The 17,915-nt window shown below is 41.6% G+C and overlaps 2 protein-coding genes across 2 annotated transcripts; both read right to left on the bottom strand.

The window, feature by feature from the left end:
* Positions 1-991: 991 nt before the first annotated feature.
* On the bottom strand, positions 992-1,318 carry LOC121055207. The gene has a single exon (XM_040527172.1). The coding sequence runs from the start codon at positions 1,316-1,318 to the stop codon at positions 992-994; it is 327 nt and encodes a 108-aa protein (XP_040383106.1).
* A 2,576-nt stretch (positions 1,319-3,894) lies between these two features.
* LOC107304733 lies at positions 3,895-5,197 on the bottom strand. The gene is made up of 2 exons (XM_015840140.2): positions 4,653-5,197; positions 3,895-4,521 (listed from the first exon to the last, which is right to left on the bottom strand). The coding sequence occupies exons 1-2, from the start codon at positions 5,018-5,020 to the stop codon at positions 4,341-4,343; spliced, it is 549 nt and encodes a 182-aa protein (XP_015695626.2). The 5' UTR covers positions 5,021-5,197; the 3' UTR covers positions 3,895-4,340.
* Between the last annotated feature and the right edge of the window lie 12,718 nt (positions 5,198-17,915).

Below are 17,915 nucleotides of genomic sequence, written 5' to 3'. Positions count from 1 at the left end.
CTGCTCGAGTCCGGCCATGCTTGGGCATGGTGGATTGGGTAGGTCGTATGGCCACCTATAGTTCAGCATCGTTTGCTGTCGAAGTTAGGTGTTAGTAAAGGAGCAGGCCAGTAAGGTCCAACGCCGCAGGTCGGCGGTGTCACCACCACTCGATACTGTTGTAGATGCTGAGGACGGTGAGGCAAGACGACAATGACCAGTAAGACAAGGACAACCTCTACTCTAAGAGTCTGTTGTAGCGATGAGTAAGGCAAGCTCTAAAGATGGACGAGGATTGAGTTGATTCCCCGGTCATCGATTCGGTAGAGTAATCGTCGGATTTGGATAACTCAAGTATTGTTTGCCTCTACTCAATTGATTCCGAAGCCATTCCGAAGCCATCTCCGAACCACCGTCAATCTAGATGTCTACGGTAGTATGCTCCTGCATCTCGTGGTGACGATAACTATAGCGGCCTATAACTTCCAAGTATGTTATATTCTTTTTTGTTCATATTATAAAACTTTTTGATATCGCCTAGATTTTTTTGTGTGCTAATGAATCTATAGCTAGATACACATATATACAACATATACATTAATATATAAATGAATCTAAGCAAACATATAAAATCTTATAACATAAAAAAGAGGAAGTACACATAAAGAATAAACTAACACAATATCAAAAATTCAAATTGTGTTCCACACACACGACCACAATGTTGACTCATTCGTGTTCCACAGACAAATACAATGAAAGAGTCTTAGACTCTGCTACTCGATCGGTGGCTAGCTACACGAAGACTAACATAGCACTTACAATATTGTGTTACACAAATAAACTCTGGCACGTACTTGGTGAAACTAACACAGTATATTTTCCAAAATTGTGTTACAGATTACGCGCGCGACAAACTATGAACACGAACTGTAGTGCGCGTCGATCCGCGTGTGCATGCATGGATACGCATGCATCACGCGTCCCTTGCTGGCTCCTTGACTATAGCTAGCTAGTCTTTCTTGGGGAATAGCAGCCGGGACCGGAGCTTGGCGGGGTCGACGTCGGCGTCGCCGAAGTGGTTCTCCGGCATCCAGTTCCCCGTCCTGGGCTCCCTCATCCAGAAGAACCCCTCCTTACTGCTATTCCCGGTAGCGCCCTCCGCCGGCGCCGCCGCCGCCTGCCCTGCCGCCGTAGCAGCAGCGGCAGGCTCTTGCCGCGCCGCCGCCGCAGCCGGTGCCGAGTAGGCACGGCGGCGGCCGCAGCTCACTGCCGCGGCGCCGCCGGCGACCCGTGCCGACGAGAGGAGGGATCGCGCCGCCGCCGCTGTTGCTGCCATCTTCGATCGATCGTGCTCGGAGAGGCCGGATTGATGGTAGCGATATGGTTGCAGTAATGGAGCGGCTGTCTCGATCGTGCTAGCTAGGGTTTCGTGGCTTGGTAATAAGATCGTATCGGGCCTAGTGCGCGTTTATAGGCTGGACTCACGTACGTGTGCCGGAGTCCTAGTCGGAGACGAACGAATTGAACTGCGGCTCGCTCGCGTGTAGAGATCAAGAACCGGCTCGACTTGGAGCACAGGCAATTGATTCAGGCTGTAGGGATCGATCGGAGAGCTAGGGCCTTAGAAATTGGAATGTGCTAGTAGTGAATTGGGCCTTCCCCTCTCTACCCATTGCTTCTTGGGCCTTGAACGTGCGCGCACCTTGTGAGGTCTGATGATGAAGCAATGGAAGATCAGAGTATTTTACCCGGGCTGTATATCTGGTTGGATATGTACATTTTAATTCGAGTTTATCCTAAATAGGAAATTTATCACTTTAAATAACCCAATTTAAAATATAGGTATAGTCAATCATGAAAACCTCACTAATATATATGCAAAATATTACTAGGTTTTAATATGTGAAAAATGAATTCATAGACATCATGAACAAAAAAGTACAAATCACTACCAGAGAGCGGAAAGCCGGAAAGCTCCTTATTTTGTGCCTGAACACCCGGGGGAAACCAAAAAAACACACAACAACAAACATTCCCTGGTGCTATACGCATAGGAACAAACACACGTCGACTTCACAACCTTACCGAGAACTCTTCCCGGGGTAGTTTGGAAAATTTTCCGTGCAAAATTTAAGAAAATGCTGGATAGTTCGAAAAGATTCAAGAAAAAATATAGTAATTTCTAACTAGTTGAATGTTGTGTCCAGCCATAATAGTCACGAAAATTCCCATCTCCTTCAAATTATTCTAAGATTCGTGCTTGACGAACCTTATCCTTTGCCGGGATATGGTGTTTAGCTACAAACCTAGACGCAAAGTTTGTGTTATTGTGGTTACCGCATGGTAACAACAATTGCTTGATATACCATCGAGGTGTGGTAATAGAAAACACCTAATATATTAACAAGTTCTAAAACAAATAGACAATTTTAAATTTATGATATTGTTTTTGATTTTCATCGGTTTTGCTCGGTAGCCGGCTAGCCACGACTATTTCCATTGAAAGAGGGTATGTATAGCCCTACTTGCAAGGTAGGTAGCAGTGAAGAAAGCAGCCACGACGGTGGAGCCCTCTAGAAAGACGATCTAGGGTTTATTCGGTTATAGGATTTATACATCATAGGAATAGAAAAAAATTTAGAAATATGGTATAAATACATGTGCAAATCTATAGGATTGTAAAACATAGGAAATTTCCCTCTAGTTGTTATGCAAGTTAACCAAAAGATTGCACGTGAAAATGAGATTGGAGTGGATTTTTTCCCTATGTTTTGCCCCCAATAGTGGAGGAATGGAAAATTTTCCTACAGTTTCCTTGGGTGCATTCCTTTGAAACAAATATTGCTACAGTGTAAATTACTAAAGATTTCATATTACTATATTTTTCCTTTACAAATCTTTTAAAATGAACGGGCCCTAATGGGCAATAAGACCTTGAGCCATGTATTCCCTTCGTACTATATTATAAGACTTTTTAACACTATCTAAATTCATATGAATGCTAATAAATCTGACACACATATAAAACATATACATTAATATATGGATGAATATAGGCAAACCCATAAGATCCTATAATATGAAATGGAGGAAGTAGTATATAGGACATTCTTTCGGTGCGAGAGACAAAGAAGAGAAGTGACACCATGGAAGTTGATATACATAAATTAAGAGTTAGGAAGGGTGATAAAACCTATATATTAGCTTGACTATTTTTTATAGCTTTAGTTCAATTAATTGGAAATATGTATATTTTGGTATTCACTAATAAAATATAGAGTAAAGTACATGGACTTGTGGCGCGGTACCACTTAGGTCCATAAATTTAGAAAATACACGTTTAGATCCATGAACTTGTTTTAATGTACCATCCAAGTTCATGAACTTGTTTTAATATTAAAACGAGTTCATGGACCTAAACGTACATTTTCTAAGTTTATGGACTAAGTGTTACTGCGTCACAAGTTTAAGGACCAGCCATGTACTTTACTCTAAAATATATTCACATCTTACTGTATATATACGCATTGGTAAAGAACTAAAGATGTTTGGCCGAGTTCCGCATAGGTTATTTGATGAATTATACCAATTGACATGTCTAATCGATGCTCTAGTCTCTTCTAATTGCGAATAGTTTACTTTTTTATGGGCGCATAAATGTAATATATTCTGCTCACACTTTTTGTACTATACACAAATTAAAAGATACCCATTTTCGCCTACATGTACATCGATTCTTCCCATCAAGTTGTTAGATGCCACAGAATCGTCCACCCTTGTTCCCCAATTCTCTAGCGAGGTGTCAAATTCAGCATCATTAACCACTAATGTTCAGAGGGATATCGAACCTATTCCGTCCGGTCATATATACACGTTGGACCCAACTGAGACCTAACAAATCACACAGCACCTCACGCTATATATCTGTTATTGTTCTTCCACGTAAGTTAATTCCTTCCATAATCCTTAGCTTCCACTTTTAGAGAATCAAATATCAATCGGATCGTGCATATATAACAAACAAACACACAGATCGATCTAACAAGTTGCATATCGATCCAGGATTATAACATGCAAAAATAGAAACAAAACAAAAAACACTGATCCAATATTCTGATCTTCGAGCCCCTTTTGTTCTCCATAACCTCTCTTTAATTAATTATCGTTCTCTCTCTTATCACCGCGTCATGCTTCTGCATGCATACACCGATACACATGCAAATTAAGCCCCACCGGTTATTGGCATGCCAGGCTAATTAATTAACTTTCTCTCGAAGCTTAACGAGAGTGATGAACAGTGTCATGCTCAACACTGTGCTGCTGCTACGTACGTACGTGTACTTTAACTTGAGTACTCTCTAGGCTACGGCTAGTGTCTTCCTTGTCCTTCCACGGATGGGCGCCGCGCGGTGAGGACTGTGGTGGCGAGCCAGTGATCCCCGCCGCTCCGGCCGGCCGGCCGCCGCCTCGCGCTCCCGGGCCTCGTCCACGGCGATCTGCTGCCACCGGCACTCCTCGCTGCAGAAGCCTTGGTCACCCCTGCAAATTCATATGTGCACACGGATTTGTCAGACGACGAGTGTTCGTCAGATAGATCTCGTCATGTGCAGTGCATGGATCAATGCAACAGGTGTCTTCATGTGGTTTGGTTAGGCTTTTAATTTTGGTACCTGTACATGTAGACGTCCTTGGTAGGGCAGAGCTCGCGCCGGCACAGAGAGCATGCCTTGAGGAAGCTGCACGAGACGCCGGTGGCGGCGGCGGCGTCGGCGGCGGGGCGCGGCCGGACCATCTGCTTGAGGACTATGCTCGCCGCGTGGCCGTGCGCGTGGGCGTGCCGGCCGTCGTGGTGGTGGTGATGGTGGTGCTGGCTGTGCACGAGGATCTGGAGCCCGACGACGAGGCGCTCGCGCACGCGCACGCGGCGCCCGCCGTTTCCACCAGCCATGGCCGCCGCGACGAGGCTGCTGCCTCCGCGGTGGCAGTGGACACTGCCCTCCTCGCCGAGGTGGAAGATGCTCTGGCTTCTTGGAAGCATGGCTGCTGGCGACGGTGGAAGCGGCGGCGGCGGCGGCTGGCCGGTGGAATCACCTCACCTGAGGCGGTGAGCCGGTGAGACCACCAACGCCTGGCGCCGAATAGCTAGACGTTGTGGCGAAGGAGGTGGAGGTGAGAGGGAAGGATAGATGAGGGGTGTGAAGGGGAGAGGAGTGATGGATATTTAAAACCACCCCATGTCCACAAAAATACTTTTTTTTTTCTGTCACTGCTTCCACATGACTCAATAGTAGTCGTTCTATGGAAGAAGAAGAAGAATCTTCTATTGTGTGATTGGAACCTATCATATATATTATATATACATACTTAGAAATATATACTATTTTTCTTGAAAAAATAGCAATGATAGTGGTGAGTAGTAAAACTATATTCACCATCTTACCACCCACTATTATAGATGGCCATATGGGCCGGGTCTTATTAAAAGCACGAGCATGGCCCGGCAAAGCACGACCTGAACATAGCCCGGTCCAATACAATTCGTGCCTGTGCCGGCCCGACCCGAGGTGGGGTGCCGTGTTTGGGCCGTAACCCCAGCATGTTGGGCCAGCACGAGCACGACCCGATAAAACCGACGGCCCGATATGGCCCGCTTTAATGGTCGGATGGGCTGGCGGCAGCTGGCCTGGGAGGGGAGGAGGCTCGTTGGATCGGCCCGTTGGAGAGGGGGATAGGCCATCCGCCGCCGTATAAAAGGGAGGCGCCGAATCGGCAACCCTAACCCTGGCCTCGTCCCCCGTCTAGCCTCTCCTCTCCTCTCGCCTCTCCTCGGCTTTCTCTTCCCGTCGCGGCGTTGCCGCTGCCGTCTAGCGGCTCTAGCCCTCACATCCTCCCGCTCTCTCGTCATCTCTGGCCGGCTCCGGCAGCCCAACTCCTCCTGTGACTCGTCAGCCGTTGCCGCTGAACCTCGACATGACGCCGCCACACACAGTCTCATCGGTCGGCACTCGGCTGGAGTGAGCAAAGCTGTTGATTCGGTTCTTGTATCCCCCCAATCTCGGCAACTCCGGTGCTTCGGCAGCGCAGGTGAGCTCTCTCTCTCCCCTTCTCGCTGCTCTTGGGTCTCGGCCTCCTAACCCTAACCTTAACCCTAATTTTCTAATTTCTTCTATGTTGTTGGCCGGTGCTCCTCGGAGTGCCTAGTGAGTGCGACGCCGCCGTCAAGGGACCGGAGGGCCAACCTCGACATGTCGGACGGTGGTGACCCGATGACCATCAACGATGAGCTAAGGTTGTTGGGGGAACCGGGGGACGATGAGGACGACGTCGAGGTGTTCGGTGGCAGTGCTGATAGGGGTGTTGGCGCTGGTGGCGCCACCGGTGCCGATGAAGCAGATGGCGCCAATGAAGCCGCCGCGTCATCAGCCACGGGTCGCAAGTGAACCAGAATGTGTCGATCCGAGGTGATTTGTGTATGTACTTGGGCCGGCACGGCACGACGGGCCAAACGTGCTGGCACGACACGCTTAAACCCTTTCTGTGCCATGCCTGGGCTTGTTGGTAAGCACGACATATGACATGGCACGGCACGGTTGACAAGTCGTGCCTATCGTGCCCGTGCCTTACCGTGCCGTGCTTTGACGTGCCCGTGTCGTGCCGTGTCGTGCGGCCCATATGGCCATCTATACCCACTATAAATTTTCCAAATTCTGACATGTGAGACCATTATCCATTCTTTCTATACCACTTAGAAGAAGATAGTGATGGGGTGTGTCTACCTTTATTATAAAGTATATAAATTTTCCATTGAACTTATTAATATTAAGAAACAATCAAATCTGAATAGATATAGCCAGATACAAGATAAATATTTCCTATAGAAAAGATGTATAACACATTCAACTAGTTACTTAAAAAACTGGCAACCAAAAAATAGAGATGTGTATGGGTCGACTCGTGGATAATATCCCTGGCTAGCTCTAGTTTAATTAAATTTTAATAATATTTTTTATATATTTAATTAAACTAGAGCCAACCACGGATTATATACCCATATGCAGACCCACCCCCGTCCCAACCAAAACCTCTTATTAGCTCTAAAATTCAAAATGGATTTTTTCTTTCCAATGTGCCCGATATGCTGTTTTAAATTTCATAACAGCGTATGTACATTTTGCTTGTACATATATAGTCTTGACGTCTCTTTTTGGAACGTGAGAAATTTAATTGTTCCTATCGCAATATTGAACAGAATCATGTGAATATCCCACACAATTCCTGGATTGTAAAGAAGGCTTAAATCGGGGTACTATCGATAAAGACAGACGTAGACAAGAAAATGAGGTGCACTGTCTTCTCGTAGGAGAAGAGATTATAAATTGGATTTTGTGTGATGTTACCAACTTGTAGACCCCCACTCACCACAATGATTTTCAAATTTGAATCAGATTCTGAGCTTGAATTGGTTAATTTCAAAAAAGAAAAATCAGCACATTTTGTGGTGATACTAAACAAATACCAATGTTTGTATATAATTCTGCCCGTGAAGTTAGCAGTTATATGTGTTCTCAACCAATTATATACTTCCTCTATTTTTTTGTTTCACGACCAACATCATACATTTACAAATGAGAGTAATTGGTTAGCAACCATCGCCGCTTTGATCATTTGTCTTATTAAAAAACTACTTAATTACTACTTATTTTATTAATTGGATTTATTACTAAATATAATTTAATTATAACTAACATTTTCATAAAGTTGTACAAAATTTTTTAATAAAATAAATGGTCAAACATATGTCAAAAAGTTAGCAGCATTAATTATTTAAATATGGAGGGAGTAGTTCACAATTAGACGTGTTAGGATGTCTTTTTTACCTCTGAACTTCTGTTGGGACCTTTTTTGAGGAGAGAATTAATTGTCTTTTATCTTTTCGCTTTTACTTATACTTATAAGTCAAAGATTTTTTACTTTACATTTAGAGTTGATTTTTAAGTTTTTCTCATTGTAGTTTATTTTTTAGCTTTTTGATTTTATATCACTAAGAACATATATATAAAAGTTTTATTCACAAATTATTTTTCGCTCGTAACTATGTTGTTTGGCTTTTCTCCTAACAACGAGAAGAGATGCCCCCCCTAAGATGGAGTAACATGCCACCAGTTCATCGAAAATGTTCAACCAATGCAGAAGTACACAGGAAAAAAAGACACTTAAACAAACCGTTTGTTGAGTGTGATATAGATCAAAATATTGAGTGAAATGCGGTCAGATCGAAGTGGTCCTAGGGCCCAGCAAGCTTTGTGATTTCAGCAACGATAATAGTTTGTCTCCAAGCAAAGTGTTTCCTGCTCGTGCACAATAATACATAAAAGAGGGAATCTCAATAATTGTGGAGGTCGTTTTCATCAGGAAAAAGAAGAGATAGTTGTACACAAATAACCATCGTGCGTACGCTTTTCCCTTTCAGATCGGAGTGTATTTTGTCCGTTACCTATCTCCAAATTATCTCTTTATACGTGTATATAGGCGTATGCATTTTTTTCGATTTACTGAAATATATGGAAATGTGAAGATATAAAATGCCATTTTCTAGGGGGACTCACGAGGAGGAAAAGCTCTTTTTTTCCCGATTACATGAAGAGGTGATCCAACATTTTGAGGGATACTAGACCGTTTCATAGGAAGTTTGGACCATATATCTAAGGGGCTGTCTATATATCATGTGACAGAAAATCTCACCTTATGTCATTAGAATTTTGGACCATTGGATATGCTTTAAGATTCGTGCAAACCCTAAACCCTAACTTTGTCCCTCCCCCCTCTCCCGTGCGTCCGTGCCTCCTCCACTCCCTCCCACCACGCCGCCGCCACCATGCCGCCGCCCACCTCGTCAACTGGCCGGAAGGAATCAATGGTGCCAGCGAGCCCCCCTCGCACCTCCCTGACGAGCCCCCTCCTCCTTTCCCTCTCTCTTTCTTCTCAAGGCAGTGACAGCGAGATGCCCCCACTCCGCCGTCTTCCCCGTCTCCGGTGGCTCTCCGCCACCGGATCCACCACCACCGGCCACAGCCTCCTAATCTCACACTTGATTTGCCCCCGCCGCCGACGCCGGCCCATCGCCCTCCTCCATCCCTGCGGCTTTGGTGGCGCCGCCGCCGCCTCGTTGCCTGTCGGAGTGCACCGCCCACTGCCAGCCCTCCGCCGCCTACGGCCATCCCCTCTAAGCCCTGAGAAAACCCCCCTCTTCCCCCTCCCCTAACCCCAACCCCAAACCCTAACCCGTATGCTCTGCTGGAGTTGGGGGTGTCGCCGGCGCCGGAGAAGAAGGGGAGCCCGCCGGAGTTGGAGGAGAGAAGCCGGTGCACGAATCTTGGGACGGATCCAATGGTTCGAAATCTGTAAAATTTTATCCCCAAATTTCATTCGAATGAGATATAGCAATTCCGTATATCTAATATACAGTGAAATTATGTTAGGCTATATGGGTCTTCGCAACCAAGCCTAGGTCATGGCTTGGGACCTAGGTCTGCCCCTAATTACATGATAGATATACACAAACACACCACTATACACGCAACACCATATTCACATACTACCTCCGTTCCATAATAACTTTACTTTTTGATTTTTATATCTAATGTTTGACCATTCATTTTATTTGAAAAATTTATACAAAAACTTAAAAAAATTAGTCACGTATAAAGTACTATTTATATTTTACCATCTAGTAACAATAAAAATATTAATCGCAAAAAAATTTCAAATTAAACGAAGAGTTAAAACAGTATCTAAAAACTGAAAAATAAACTTAATATGAGACGGGGTACTACTTACAAATGTCTCCTAACACATGCCTAAAGAGACGTAAACCAGCGACACATCTCTTATCACACTAAATTTCAGTTGAAAATGTACTATGTGTAATATTTGTGGGTGAAGTTTGGTGGGTGAAGCTAGTCATGCACCCATGATTCTACCACCACACCAAAATGCACTTCCCGAGATAGAAAAGCTCTTCGGATATATTCCGAAATGGGCATACCGAGTTCATACTCATAGTTTGCACGAATCAACAATATCTCGTTTGCATGAGCATGCATGGGCCATCGCTAGTATGTGCCGTGCAGAAACAAAACAAATCAATTATATATAGTTTCAATCATCCAAGCTAGCTTAACTTGCAGGTTAATTGGACGCTTTCTATATGTGTGGGGAGGCAGTTGTAATCCACACATGAATTGTATGCTTATAGCAGAAGTCCTATAGGTATTACTGAGGTTTAAAAACCATTCAATTTCCATGAAAAATGAGGCTGGCTCGACATCACGACTGCTAGAGATAAACTTGTCAAGTTAAAAATTCAAATTAATTTTAATACTTTTTTTTTTGTAAAAGTTTACAAATATTTAACGGTTCTCGCAAAAACAGGAAAGCCCGTTCATGACCAATTTTGTAGTGTGGTTCGGTTTTATGATCTGTACTGGAAGTGCCAGATGCTGCAAGTACTAGTATGTCGTAAACTCGTAAAGAAATCAGAGGAAATCAATTAAGGTGCACTCATGTTGCCTAGAGGCTGAGCCAATGCATATAAGCTCACGGAGACGTACTGTTACAATTTTCATTGTTAATAACTTAATACTACTTTTATTTAAAAAAAGAAGTTTTTACCTTATCCTCTTTATCCCAGAAATACTTTATTTTCGAAAAGATATTGTATTGAAGATTGGCAAAATAAAAGATAAATATATTGGGATATTAAAAGATGAAAGATATTCACGTTTTAACGGTATTTAAATATATGTGAAAAATATTGAAAAAAAATATTTTTTGACGAAGGAGTAACAGGCTAAGGACAGCTTCGATGTGTGATCTAAGGAGGTGCATAGAAGAGAGAGAAATATATGAGACAGGTGCAATACATTTGAGCAAGTTTGGTAGCCGGTAGGCTAGAATTTCTTAGCACATGTGTCTTACTTTGGCACCTAGGGCTTAGATTAAAAAAATATTTTATCTAAAACATGTAAGGTTGAAGGATGGAGAAAGTTAGAAAAGAATGATTTTTTTTTATCTCAGTGGGACCCACCTTAGTCTAATATATACACGATACAACATTGGAGCATTATTTACTAAACTAGCATACTATGACATATCTATTCTAGCATCTTTTTAAAAAATAAACATTAGAGATGTCCTAATAGCCTAGTGGACGTGCCATATGTGCAACATGCATGCATGTCATGTCTTGATACGTATGTGCAACACATAGGTACAATGATGAGAAAACACGTCTTTCCTGCGAGTACAATGGTCGCTGTAGAACAGGAAGATGCTTTGTACCTGTAGCACATGCAACTGGCCCCTTGCTGTTGATGAAGCTCTATGAACAGTTGAACACTGATAATAGCCTTGATAAGGAAAAGCTACATAGTCGTTGATGGCAATGTTAACACGCAGAGAAACAGAGTGGGTGTATGCATATTACCATCAATCCATCATATCTCATAGGTATTATTGAGTGGTATGGGCGAGCGAATTTAACCCAAAATTAAGCACAAGCTGATAAATGGCGGCCGTAGTATATGTAGTATTCGATTACTCAGATGATTAGAGAGAAATAGCATTGTGATTCTGTGTTAAATGTGCAGTGCTGCAAGCCAGCAAACCTGCTTGCCACAAGCCAACAACGTGTTTCTCCCTTCTCCGCGCGCGACAAAAAAAGAGAACTTTAATTACTACATGCACATTCGTACACAGCAGTGGCAGTACACGCAAGACGCCAAATTGCCGAATCAACTCTTGATCGGTGATGCCGCTTTTGAGCTAGTGCGAGCCAGGCAACTGGCTACTGTCTGGAGTATTACCTCCGTCATGAATTTTTAGATTTAAATTTATTTTATAAGATATAATCTACTACTACCTCCGTCCTATAATAATTTAATTTTTCGTTTTTCTGTGTTTAACGTTTGACCATTCGTCTTATTTAAAAAATTTGTAAAAAACTAAAAAAATTAGTCATGTATAAAGTATTATTCATGTTTTATCATCTAGTAAGAATAAAATTATTAATCGTAAAAGAATTTTAAATAAGACGAATAGTCAAAACATTATATTAAAAAACTAAAAAATGACCTTATTTCGGGACGGAGGTAGTAAGTTAGTTGTTTTATTAATCACTTAATATTTAAATTTCTCTATATTATCTTGACCTATCTCTTACTTCATATGATCTTATCTAATAAGTGATATTTATGTTGTTTTTTAAAAAAATTAATTCATCTTTATAGTGCTAAAAATGTATTTATGTTAGGGTCGATGGAAACTAGTTAATTACTACCCCTATCATTTGGGAACACATTAATCTATTAATATATCATTTAACAATCTCTTATGTTCAAGAGAAGTAGTATTTCCTCTATTTCATGATATAAGGTTTATTTTGTTTTCTTAGGACCAAACTTTGACCAAAGATTAATTTATTGATATATCATTTGAGAAATTTTATGGTTGATAAAGTATATAGTAATACCAAATTCTAGTATAAAATTTTTGCACCTCGAAGCACCTAGTATTTGGATGTGACAAGTTTACCAATATGATACCTTAGGGTTAAAAAAAATCATATCATTTATGTGATACAAATCATAATAAAAAAAGTACCAGTACACATCTAATAACATCAATTTTAAGACAAAAAATACATGTCAATAAAGTGATTGTCAGTAATACTCTTACCCTAACAATACAAAATACACCCTTTTTAAATGGAGGGAGTACATGCGGAAGGCAATAATTTTTCCCACAATGCAAAATGGTTTTATGGCTGTCCTTAATTTTTTATACCAACCCATAATACTTCTATTTCAATACTCATTTTCTTAATTTATATATAAGCCTAAAATTTTACACAAAACACCCTAAGTCTAGAAAAATATAAGATCTCCCCTATTCTATCTTTCATCTCTACTCTCCCCCAATTCCCCTCACTCCAACCCAACAGTGACGTGAGACTCCTTGAGCTCCCCTGCCGCTAAGTTCCTGCCATTGCTTCTCCATTGTTGCCTCGTCTCCCCTCTCTCCACACCGTGCTGGCGGTTGAGGAGGCCGATACCCGTTTCCATACTCCTCATAGCCGCTTTAGATCTATCGATCGGTGGGCATCAAGAAACTACAGTCAGTGACAGGGCACACCAAGTTGTAGAGAACAACGAGGTCTGTGATAAGGTCCACATCACGTCAGAAGCTCCGGGAGTGCAGATCCAACGCTTTTGTTACCGATCCAGTGATGAAGAGATCGGTGGTGATGACACGTGTTGATAAGAGACGAGCTCGGTTTAGCGAGCTCCACAACTATGTGTGGTGCTATGGCACGAATTTGCTTGCTAGAGTACTCTGCTAGCTTTTTATGCTCATCTATGTTAACGCTCGACGTTAGCTAGCCATGACGGGACATTGTCTAGGTGGTAGGTGTCACTTTGCTCCACACACATCTTCTCCATCCTTCCTTTTCTTTTCCACTTTTTTGGACCACTTTACATTTCTCTATCCCCGTTAACTGTTATCTTCTACAAGACGCAACACATGAGCATCCTCATGAAGGTATTACATCGGACACCCTCTCTTCTCTACGGATATATCTCTACGGATATATGCATCTAACGTGATATGATAAAATCACTCGTTAGGTTCTTACACGGTGAACAACCTTAGTTATCCAATTCTCTCTTAAGCTTTGCTCGGTGCTTTGACACCAAAGCTAGGTCAAAAAGGTTTCACCACAAGCAGCTAATTTTTCTTTCTTTTTGTGTGATTGGCTCTGTGCTGGGCAGTAATCGAACTCAAGTACCTCGTGTCGTGCCCCCAAGTGGATGCCAGTCTTCATCTGTTGGGTCAATGGCTGCAAAAGGCAGGCGAGATCATGCCTTACAGGTGAACATGTACTTTTGTCCACCAATTTATTAAGAGGTTTTTTTTCGGTCCAATAAAAAGTAACAAAAGATATCTCAAGGTACCGGTAATCGTTTCTGATCGATGAATCTAACAATACACATCCTACTCAGCTAGATCTAATAGTGAGAACGATTTGATACCTTAAGGTACCGTTATCTCGAGACACTTTTTGTTGGACCGGAGCAAGTCCTATTTATTAAAGTTCATGTTGCAGTTGCAGTAGTTCTCAGGATTAGTCCATGTGATTAAACAACAAGTGCAGAGAACAGTACAAATCCCAAAAAAGGAATAGTAGAGAATATTGTGCAGCTATATGGGCATCCTTTAGAACAGCACGTAGCACTACTGAAGCTTTATCGTAGTCACTGCGATTCCAAAAGAGGTCATTTTTCTATCCGGCAAAATTAATGCTAAAAGTATAATCCTTTATATGTAATTTGGTCACTAAAAGTGTGTTAGCCACAGGAATTTTTGCCCATGAATCATGGATGTATGTGTGCACTACGGCCGCGTTTGATGCCCGGTAAGTTAACTTATATGCTCTCATTTTCCACACGTATGCTTTCCGAACTGTTAAACGGTGTATTTTTTATAAAAATTTTCTATAGAAAAGTTGTTTTAAAAAATCATATTAATTTATTCTATATTTTTTAAAAAATAATAATTAATTAATCATGTACTAATCTATTACTACGTTTTTCGTGCTAGGGATAAGTTAACTAAGACCCTCCATGCCGAACGCGGCCTACGTATTGAAGCTTGTTTGTAGAGCAATTTTTCTATCCTTAAGAAGGTGCCATGAGGTACCACTGTTTAAGTACCAAATTTTGTATAGAAAACAGTGGTACCTCATGGTACCTATTCAAGGATGGGAAAAATGCTCTTGTTTGTATGACTAGCTAGACTATCTTATTTGCTAGATGCAAGGGATTTTCTTCATTTTCGGACTCCTTTGAAATACAGGATTGAGAAAATAGACAAATATAAAAGACATAATATTTTAATAGGAGTACAAGTGTAAAATAATTTATTATAAAACACATGGAAAATATATGAGTGTTCAAATAGACCAGATAAAAAATGCTAGATTCAGATAAGAGAGATATTCAAATGAAATTTTTCAAGAGGTTAGAGCTCTTGCTATTTTTTCTTCAAGATCTATATGGCTTGTGCCATTTCTTAGGAATTTTATAAGGTTTGAAAAACTCCAAACTTTGATTCAAGGGGGTACTTGATGTACTTCATTCATCAAATCGGTGAAAGACTGAAAGTGTACATGACTCATACCAAATTAATTAATTAATTAGAATCGACCTGCATGCAGGCTATGTTTCCTTTTCCAGATCAGTAAGGCTAGTCTAAATACATATATTTTATAGGGGTGTCATGTATATTAAATAGAGTGTCACATTAGTAAAATTGTTGACTTGCCAGTGTCACTAAATGGCAGAGTTTGATGAGATGAGAGAGGACTTTCATCTTCATAAAACTCATCACGCTCGGTTATCTAATTTACGGTTTTTGTAATTATGCCATGAAACTATGCAGTGAGACTGGCCTAGATCAATTTCCCAACAACCAAAATGTGGATGATACACCTCGATCGGACGATAGAGTGCCATCAACAATACACCATCAGATTCAACATTATCTAGGTCAAATCTGCAACTTTTCGATACATTTTTTCCCCTTCGGGATCTCATACCACTCGTATTAAACGGATCGATCGAATGCGACTTGGATTCGATGGCCGATGCGTTCTTAGCCAAGCAAACGCTTCAGCTACCTCGTGGCGTCGGGCAAGCATTCCATTTCTATTTTTTAGAGCACACTTGTCGCTGGTTGTGTGGGGCATAGGGAAGTCACTTTTCCCAGCCGTATACATCCATGGAGCTGTTTTAATTTTTCTTTTAAGTTTGGACGACGAAACATTCGTGAAACTATTTTTCATTTCCTTTCATACTCATGCATTAACGTATAGGGTGGTCCAACGAATGCTCTCAGTTTGTCACTCTCTGTACCCCACGGGAAAAATATCTATCGTATATTCAAGCCCATAGGAGCCACATGCTATGGCAAACCAATAGGAGTCACCATGCTACATTTGATCCAAACACTTATCACCTTTCCTTTCAACTCCTCTCCCAAATATTGTTGATCGGAGGACTATTTTGACAGTATAGGAAACCGCGGTCATCGACGGTCTGGAAGGAGCATGGTAACAGGGTTCTTCAAGAACGAAATCATGACCTACAGCTGCACTGCCTATCTAATAGTACATTCGTCCCATATTATATGAGATTTTGACTTTCTGTTTATAATCTTTGACTACTTGTCTTATCAAAAAATTATAAGTATTATTTATTTTATTTATTATTTTTTATTGTTAAAAGTAGTTTAAGTATTACTTATAAATTTTTATATTCGCACTAAATTTTTGAATAAGACGAATGGTAAAAAATTATAAGTGAACAGTTGGAATACACTAGGCAGAGCAGGACCATCAGCTGTCCACCAGTTGTGTTGCAAGGCGTTGCCAACTGACCCTCAATTCTTTCTCGTTACTCTCCCATTTCATGATATAGCTATCTAAGGTGGTGTTTGGGATATGGACTTATTTTTAGTCCCTTGTCCCATCAAATGTTTGGACGCTTATTACAAATAGTAAATATAGACTATTAATAAAATCTATCTATAATCTTAGACTAATTCGCGAGACGAATCTATTGAGCCTAATTAATCCATAATTAGCCTATGTGATGCTACAGTAAACATGCTCTAATTATGGATTAATTAGGTTTAAAAAATTCGTCTCGTGGATTACTGCTCATTTATAAAATTAGTTTTTTTATTAGTCTATGTTTAATACTTCAAATTAATATCCAAACATCCGATGTGACATGGGACAAAAAGTTTAGCCCTATCTAAACAACCCCTAAGTACACGACGAGACATTACATCTATCTAAGTACATGACGAGACATTAGCTATTACAGCAAATCGAATAGGAACAATTGAAGCATCATAGACCCCGTTGTTAATTTTGGTAATTAATGACAAGCGCTAATTGTGAACTAACCATACACTTGAGATATGTGTTTCAGTTTAGATTCACTCATAATTGCTCATGGATGATTATTGACGTATAAATTTGATGGCGCAAAGCAAATTGGAAGGAGTTGGTAAATCTAGAGTTTTAATTTTAAATTGATTGAGGTGAAGGGGCGATCAAATTTTTCCTAGTTCATCTTTAGCTTTGCCGTACTATTAAGAGGGGTAATGACCTAGCAAAGAGATGATTTTAATAGCCACATTAGGTCATTTGCATAAACACTTGAAACATATTTTCTTTCTTGCAAAACTCACTGAAGTCGGTCAGACCAAGGTTGGTCAGACCGACAGTCGTAGGGCGGTCTGACCGCCGGCCACAGTCTGATCTGACTGGCCATATTATGGCGGTCTAACCGGCCTGTTCAGCTGGTCTGACCGCAGGCTACTGGGCGGTTTGACCGCCCCCCTGGAGACCGATTTCTAGCCCCTCGGGGTAGCCGATACAGAGTCGACGGAGCCGTAGTCGGTCAGACTGAGCTGATGGCGGTCTGACCGGCTGCTCAACGCCGGTTTGACCGGTCGGGCCCCTGACATCACCTGTCAGAGCTCCAACGGCTAGTTTTCTAGCCGTTGCACAGTAGCACGGTCTGACCGGCCACATACCTCCGGTCAGACTGGCGGAGCACAGAATTGGGGCATTTCGACCCCAACGGCTAGATTTTTTTTGGTGGGGGTATAAATACCCCCACCAGCAGCAAGGGAGCTCTCTTGGCTGCCATTTCAATTGCTCATATCCCTTGCATCTCTCACACAGTCATTTGAGCTTAGGGTTCATCCATTTAGTGTGTTTGAGGGAGTTCTAGCCAAGAATCAAGTGCATTGCTTCATTGTAGAGCTAGTGTGGCACTTGATCATCTCTACGTCGGGTCATC

The sequence above is a fragment of the Oryza brachyantha genome, chromosome 8 (assembly GCF_000231095.2).
Source record: "Oryza brachyantha chromosome 8, ObraRS2, whole genome shotgun sequence".
Classification (NCBI taxonomy): Eukaryota; Viridiplantae; Streptophyta; class Magnoliopsida; order Poales; family Poaceae; genus Oryza; species Oryza brachyantha.
Note: the sequence above shows the minus strand (reverse complement) of the source record. Positions and strands in the feature narration are given on the sequence as shown.

Coding starts and splice junctions, on each gene's coding strand:
- LOC121055207 (XM_040527172.1), bottom strand. CDS start 1,318: ATGGCAGCAACAGCGGCGGCGGCGCGATCCCTCCTCTCGTCGGCACGG.
- LOC107304733 (XM_015840140.2), bottom strand. CDS start 5,020: ATGCTTCCAAGAAGCCAGAGCATCTTCCACCTCGGCGAGGAGGGCAGT. Junction 4,522..4,652: donor AAGGACGTCTACATGTACAG/GTACCAAAATTA, acceptor ATGAATTTGCAG/GGGTGACCAAGGCTTCTGCA.